At 55.0% G+C, this 7,723-nt stretch overlaps 1 protein-coding gene across 1 annotated transcript; it reads left to right on the forward strand.

The window, feature by feature from the left end:
* The first annotated feature begins 1,633 nt into the window (after positions 1 to 1,633).
* Positions 1,634 to 6,433, forward strand: LOC132084773 (keratin-associated protein 16-1-like). Its single transcript, XM_059490025.1, has 4 exons — positions 1,634 to 1,747; positions 3,602 to 4,974; positions 5,227 to 5,919; positions 6,289 to 6,433. The coding sequence occupies exons 1-4, from the start codon at positions 1,634 to 1,636 to the stop codon at positions 6,431 to 6,433; spliced, it is 2,325 nt and encodes a 774-aa protein (XP_059346008.1).
* The last annotated feature ends 1,290 nt before the right edge of the window (positions 6,434 to 7,723 follow it).

Below are 7,723 nucleotides of genomic sequence, written 5' to 3' on the forward strand. Positions count from 1 at the left end.
CCAGCTTTTTTGGGGGGGATAGCAATGGATTTGATTCACGTTTTCAGGTTTATAAATTTCAAATAACTCCCTTCCCTTCCCCAGTTGTTTTTCCCTTCCCCAGTTGTTTTTCCCTTCGCCAGTTGTTTTTCCTTTCTTCAGTGGTTTTTCCCTTCTCTAGTTGTTTGGAATGGATCCTGGATCTCCTGGCAGCACGGGGTTTAATCCCACTAAATCCACTGCTGGAACAACAGGAATTTTCCAGAACATCCCTGAGAATTCCAGAATTACAGCCAAGGGAAGGATTTTACCCTCTGAAACCTCTATCCCCGAGGAAACCGAGCACCACAAATCCCCCTTTTTCAACTTTCCAGGGAATCTATTCTGGGAAAGGACAACCAGGATCTGCAGGATCCCAAGGAGACTCACCGGGTCGGGATCTGCAGGATGTTCCTGGCGTGTTCCCGGGATGTTCCTGGTGTGTTCCCGGCCTCCGGAGCCGCGGAGCCCCAGGCACCCGGAGCTCCGCACAGCCTCGCTCCGCCTCTGCCCCGCCAGGGATGATTTGCCTAATTATTTTTAATGGAAAACGCCTATTTCCGCAGCTGCAGCCGGACCTGGAGCTCGGGAATTCACGTGGCCCCGCAGACGCCAGGGAGGAATTTGGGAAATGAGTGGATTCCCGGCCTGGTGACGGGGCAGGTTTTTTGGGATGCTCCGACAGCCTCCAGCCCAACACCTCGTGAGGACCATTAGGGACAGGATGGGATGTGGGATTCGGGGGATTCTTTTACTTTTAGCCACGTCTTCTGACCTTTTTTCTGTCCTGTTTTTCCACGGGGCTGCTGGAAACTCTTTGCTCACCGCTCGTCTCGTGATTTTTCTGTCCTCTCCCGAAGTTCTGACTCAAATCCTGTCCCCGTTGTCGTGACGGTGGCATTGTCCTCGTGTGGCACGAGCAGGCCGGTGACCGGAGGAGTGACCACCACCATTTTCCCTTCATTTTACCCCAAACCCGCTGAATTCCACCTGGCTGGAAATCCATAAACCCAAAAACGTGAATCAAATCCGTTCCCTCCCAAAAAACATTGGAAAATCATTGGGATTGTTGGGCTGAGAACAGATTTGAGCAAGGAAATCTCAAAGGGAGAGCTTGAACAAAAAAAGAACAAAAAAAGGAGGAAATTTTTCCTGCACTCAGCAGCAAATTCCCAACCCAAGGGGTCATGAATCCCAAATTTATTTATTTCCAGGAAATAACAAAAAACCACCACACTGGACAGCAAAATTTGGAGGGAGAAGAGGCAAAACCCCTCTTGGTGTCCTGGTGGAAAACAACCTCGCCTCTGGTGCGAGTCACTCCTGTCCCTGGCTGTGTCACCGGGTGGCTTCGGGCTGGGTGGCAGTGAGCAGAGGAGAATCCCAGAGCCTTTGATGTCTCAGGGGAACTGGTTGGGTCTCTCTTCCTTCTTTTCCAGGCTGGGACGGCTTTTCCGCGGGGAGAAAGCGGCGGCTCCAAGCTGTGATGGTTGCGTGAAGTTTGTCACCTTCTCGGGCTGGGTGCGACCTCCTGGCACCAGAAACGGGCACAAAAATCGGCCCAAAGGCCACTGAGATCACAGAGCTCATCCCTCATCACCCTGGGTGTCGCCTGATGGAGCTGGGACACGCGGGAGAGGTCCTGGAAGGTCCTGGAGATCCTGGAAATGTGAAGATTGCCCTGGAGGCCGACAGGCCAAAATCCAAGCAAATCAAAGAAATCAAATTTGTACTAAAAAGGAAAAATCAAAGAATTGTGGCAAAAATGACCAGGGCAGGGATTGTCCCCTGGGATGGGGAATGTCCAGGGCTGTGTCCAGGGCTGGAAAATCATGGAAAGAGGGACAGGGAGGAGCTGGAGCCTGTCCAGGGATGGGGATGGAGCTGGAGAAGGGTCTGGAAAATCCTCAGGGATCCAGGGGGAATTTTGGGCTCTTCCAAGGGGAATTTGGGATCTGATCCCAAGGAACGGGGCCAGGACAAGAGGGAACGGCCTCGAGCTGTGCCAGGGGAGGCTCAGGGTGGAAAATTTGGGGAAATTCCTCCTGGAAAAGGGAAAAGACCTTGGAAGGGGCTCAGGGAGGGTTGGAGTGACCACCCCTGGAGGTGTCCAGGGAATTCCTGCACCACATCTGGAGCTGTGTCCGATTAGGGTCCCACAGCTCAAGACCAACCAAGGGCACCCAGATGTTCCAGGGACCTTGAGGAAAAGGTGGAGTGGGAGACGCTGAAGGATTTGGGGATGATCCTGGGGCCTCTTTGAGCCATCCAAAATATTCATGGAGAGGCTCTTCCAGCTGAGGGATTGAGGGAAAACCGAGCAGATTATCAGGAATAAAATTCCCAGCAGAAGGAATATTGTAAGAGAACCAAGACCCATCCAGAGTCCCATCCCACCTCCATTCCCCAAATGCTCCAAAACAGATTTTTTTCCGGAGTTTAATCCTGAGGGGGATTGTTTCCAGGCTGTCTCATCTGCATTTCCCAGTCCGTAGGAAATGCGTGGACGGGGAATTCCTGGCAGTCATGAGAGCCTCACATCCCACCCCGGCGACATTAAAAATTATAACGTCGAGCCAAGTAATTGAAGGATTGGAGCAGAGCAGGTCTGGATTATTAAATATTTGATTTCCATACCCCTGAGGTGTCTCACTTCCGGAGCCACGGACACCAAAATCCTATAAAAGGATTCCTATTGTCCTGCTCCCCAAGCCATTTTTGGTTTCATTTGGTGCTTGCTGGTGGAGAATTGGGTAAGTCCAGCTCGGTTTCCTTGGAAGTCACCTCGTGGTTGGGGTTTGTTTTTTTTTCATTTCGGAGCCATGCAGAAACAAATTAAAAGACTTAAAAGTGTTTCTGCTTGGGGATATTGGGGTTGGGATTCCCCCAGATTTTAATTCCGTCTTCTCCGGGGTTTATTTGCTGCCAGTTTTGCTCTTTTTCCACTGAGGAGGATGAAATTCTCTCTGTGTCCTCACCGACTTTGCTGCTGTGTTTCACCCAGGGAATTGTTGGCGTTGGGAGAGATCAAAAGGCCAGGCTGGGACTTCAAAGGGGAGGAGTGGGAGGGGTGATAAGGAGTGGAGCCTCTCAGGCTGCCAGGGAAGGCCGCCGTGCCTGGGAGGAAAAATCCAGGTGGGAAGGGCCAGGCAGATTTTGTGGGAAAAGAAACCACGGCCGAGCCTTTCCTTGGGGAGGTTTCCCAGCATGGAGCCGCCACTGGCGTCCTCTGGATGAGGGCAGGGTGTTCTGAAGCCTTTTTGGGTGAAATCACCGTAGAAATGTTAAAGATTCATCCCGAACCAAGGGGAGGTGTGGGCAGGTGGAGGCTTCAGACCTAAAGGAGCCCAAACAATTTTTGCTTCCTGTTTTGAGAGGAAGCTCCTTGAAAACAGCAACAAATTTGTCTAAAACGCTTTCACGTGGAGTCACTTCCTCGCCTCACGGCTGTTTTCCCAATTCAGGATTCGGTGCAAAAAGGATTAATTAATTCAGTGTATAGAACAGCCTGGAATGTTTTCACACCTTTTTTAAATTAAATTTTATCCCTTCCTGCTTCCAGCCTCCCCCTTTCCCCCCAAAGATGCGTCGTGCCACCGGCTGCCCGCTGAGCCAGATCTGCATCCCCCCTCCGGCCGTGCTGGTGAGGAGCTTCCCGGTGAGCTCCAGCCTGGATCCCTGCGACACCACCGGCACCTTCCCGTGCCTCCCTCGCCGCCGCAGCCCCTGCTGCTACCCCGGCACCACCACCTACGTCAGCCTGGGCAGCCTGGGCAGCCTGGCCCAGGCCACCAAGCCCTGCAGCCTCGTGGCCACCTTGAGTGGTCCCCCGTGTGACCAGGATGTGGTTGGGTGCTCCACGAGGTTCTGCAGGAACCCCTGCTGCTGCTGCCGGGTGACCGAGAGCTGCAGCAGGAGCCGGGACTGCTGTCAGGAGGTGGCCAAGTGCTCCGCGGGCACGTGCCAGGATCTGTGCTGCCAGGAGGTCACCAAGTGTGTCACAACGTGTCAGGATCCGTGCTGCCAGGAGGTCACCAAGTGCACCACCACATGTCAGGATCCGTGTTATAAGGAGGTCACCACATGCACAACGACGTGTCAGGATCCGTGCTGCCAGGAGGTCACCAAGTGCACCACCACGTGTCAAGATCCATGTTGTCAAGAAGTGACCAAGTGTGTCACCACATGCCAGGATCCCTGCTGCCAGGAGGTCACCAAGTGTGTCACCACGTGTCAGAATCCATGTTATAAGGAGGTCACCACGTGCACAACGACGTGTCAGGATCCGTGTTATAAGGAGGTCACCAAGTGTGTCACCATGTGTCAGGATCCGTGTTGTAAGGAGGTCACGACATGCACCACAACATGCCAGGATCCGTGTTGTAAGGAGGTCACCTCATGCACCACAACATGCCAAGATCCCTGCTGTAAGGAGGTCACCAAGTGTGTCACCACGTGCCAAGATCCGTGTTGCAAAGAAGTGACCAGGTGCACCACCACGTGTGTGGATCCCTGCTGCCAGGAGGTCACCAAGTGCGTCACCACATGTCAGGATCCCTGTTGTAAGGAGGTCACCAAATGCGTCACCACGTGCCAAGATCCCTGCTCCAAGGAGGTGACCACGTGCACCACAACATGTAAGGAGGTCGCCAAGTACACAACCACATGCCAGGATCCGTGTTGCAAGGAGGTCACCAAATGTGTCACCACATGCCAGGATCCCTGCTGCAAGGAGGTGACCACATGCGCCACCACGTGTGTGGATCCCTGCTGCAAGGAGGTCACCAAGTGTGTCACCACATGCCAGGATCCGTGTTGCAAGGAAGTGACCACACGTACCACGTGTGTGGACCCGTGCTGCCAGGAGGTCTCCAAGTGTGTCACCAGGTGTGTGGATCCCTGCTGCCAGGAGGTCACCAGATGTGTCACCACGTATGTGGACCCGTGTGTCACCACGTGTGTGGACCCGTGTGGCAAGAAGGCCCCCAGGGGCCTGACGCCGTGTTACGAGCCCTGCTGCAAGAAGGTGACCAAGTGGAGCAGCCCGTGGGTGATCCCGTGGTGCAAGAAAGGCTCCAAGTCCAGCGCCAGATGTGGAGACCCCTGCTCCAAGAAGGGGAGCAAGTCCAGCTCCAGATGTGTGGATCCGTGCTACAAGAAGGTGTCCAAGAGCTCCACCCCGTGCCAAGATCCGTGCTGTGTGACCAGGTGTGACCCCAGGTGTGTGGAAACGTGTTGTCAGGAGGTCACCAAGTGCAGAACCAGGTGTGTGGATCCCTGCTGCCAAGAGGTCACCAAGTGTGTCACCAGGTGTGTTGATCCCTGTTGTCAGGAGGTCACCAAGTGCACCACCAGATGTGTTGACCCATGCTGCCAGGAGGTCACCAAGCGCATCACCACGTGCCAGGATCCCTGCTGTGTCACCAGATGTGCCACCAGATGTGTTGATCCCTGCTGCCAGGGGGTGGCCAGGTGCCAAGATCCCTGCTGTGTCACCAGATGTGCCACCAGGTGTGTGGACCCCTGCTGCCAGGGAGTGACCTCGTGCCAAAGTTCTTGCTGCCAGGGAGTGACCTCGTGCCAAAGTTCTTGCTGCCAGGGAGTGACCACCTGCACCACCACCTGCCAGGACCCCTGCTGCCAGGGAGTGACCACCTGTGCCACGACCTGCCAGGACCCCTGCTGCCAGGGAGTGACCACCTGCCAAAACCCCTGCTGCCAAGGAGTGACCACCTGCACCACGACCTGCCAGGACCCCTGCTGCCAAGGAGTGACCACCTGCACCACAACCTGCCAGGACCCTTGCTGCCAAGGAGTGACCACCTGCCAAAACCCCTGCGGCCAGAGAGTGACCACCTGCGCCACCACTTGCCAAGATTCCTGCTGCCAGGGAGTGACCAGGTGCCAAAGCTCCTGCTGCCAAGGAGTGACCACCTGCCAAGGTTCCTGCTGCCAAGGAGTGACCACCTGTCAGGACCCTTGCTGCCAAGGGGTGACCACCTGCCAAGACCCTTGCTGCCAGGGAGTGACCTCCTGCCAAAATTCCTGTGGCCAGGGAGTGACCACTTGCCAAAGTTCTTGCTGCCAAGGAGTGACCACCTGCACCACAACCTGCCAGGACCCCTGCTGCCAGGGAGTGACCTCATGCCAAAACCAGTGTGGCCAGGGAGTGACCACCTGCGCCACCAGCTGCCAGGGAGTGACCTCATGCCAAGACCCCTGCTGCCAGGGAGTGCCCACCACGTGCCCAGCCCCGTGCTGTGTCCCCAGCCATGCCACCTCTCAGTCCCGTGGGGGTGTCCAGGTTGTCACCAGGTGTGCCGACTCCTGTCCCACCACCTGCGTCACCCAGACCTGCCCCGTGTGCGGCCAGCGCTGCTCCGTCTCGGGCTGCCCAAAATTCCGGGCTCGCTGAGGGGCTCCGGGCTGGGATCCCCACGGAATCTCCGGAAGAAGAGTAAATCCTCGTTTTCCTCGCGTTCTGCCCCGTTCCTGCTGTTTTTCACCTCAAGAAAGCACCGTTCCTCACGGGACGTCACCGAGCGATTTTGTGCCCCCGGGATTGTTCCCCGGGAGAAAGAATCTGAAATTCCCCCTCGCACCGGGAGTGTGATGGAGGAATTCCCCTCTTTGCTCTGTTCTTCCTCCTGATCTTCTTCCTTGAAGAAATAAAAGAAACGATCTTGGACTCAGCCTCGCTCATTTCCTTCGCTTCCTTTTAATTCCTTTCCTAAAATCCCGATTTTTTGTAATAAAAAATTCTTGGGAAGGTCTCACTGAGGCTGTGGAATGGGCACCCAGGGATCATCAAATCCAACTCCTGACCCTGCTCAGGACATCCCAAAATCCCCCTGTGTCCTTGGGAGCATTGTCCTGGAGCTCTGGTGGGTTTGGGATGGTGACCATTCCTTGGGGATCCTGGTGAGCGCTCCCACATTCTGGTGGGAAGATCCTTTTCCCAAAATCCATCCCAATTCCCACTCCGGCACATCTCCAGCCTTTCCCTCAGTCCTGACATCCCTGAAATTCCAGATCAATGTGTGAAATCCCAGATCAATGTGTGAAATCCCAGATCAACATCTGACATCCCAGATCAACATCAGAAATCCCAGCTCAGGTGGGATTTCCAGCCTGGAAAAACACCTGAAAACCCCCCAAAAAAGTTGAATTTTCCAAGCACTCCTCCATCACTAGATCCAAAACCCTCAAAAGGGGACCGGGACCGTCTCGGGAGGCTCCCAAGGTTGATCTCGGCTAGGAGCCGGGCCCGGGGAGGGTTTGGCGGAGCAAATCCCGCTCGGAATGCGGGCGGGAGGAGCGGGGGCGGCGGCAGACGGGGCGCGACCGTCTGGGAGCCGCCACCGAAGATGCCCCAAGGCCCGGGGTTGGTGACAACCTGCGAGCTCCTCCCTCGGAGCTCCTCCGATCCCCGTGGGGTTCCACTGGACTGCAAAACGCCCCTAAAATTCCTTAAAATTCTGTGCAAGCAAAGATATCCTTCGCTCCTGCTCCCAAATCCCTCGGTTTTCTGGGAAATTAAATGTAGGTGGGGGAAAAAATGGGTTTTGGATTAATTTTTCCCTTCTGGCATGGTGCTGGCAGGAGTGTCCATTAATCCTTCACGTGTTCTTAAAATTCAGATTTGAATCATCTCGGAGCCCCCATTTCCAGAAACAAACAAACAAACAAATTGGAATTCTTCCTG

This window comes from Ammospiza nelsoni, chromosome 28 (genome assembly GCF_027579445.1).
Source record: "Ammospiza nelsoni isolate bAmmNel1 chromosome 28, bAmmNel1.pri, whole genome shotgun sequence".
Lineage (NCBI taxonomy): Eukaryota > Metazoa > Chordata > Aves > Passeriformes > Passerellidae > Ammospiza > Ammospiza nelsoni.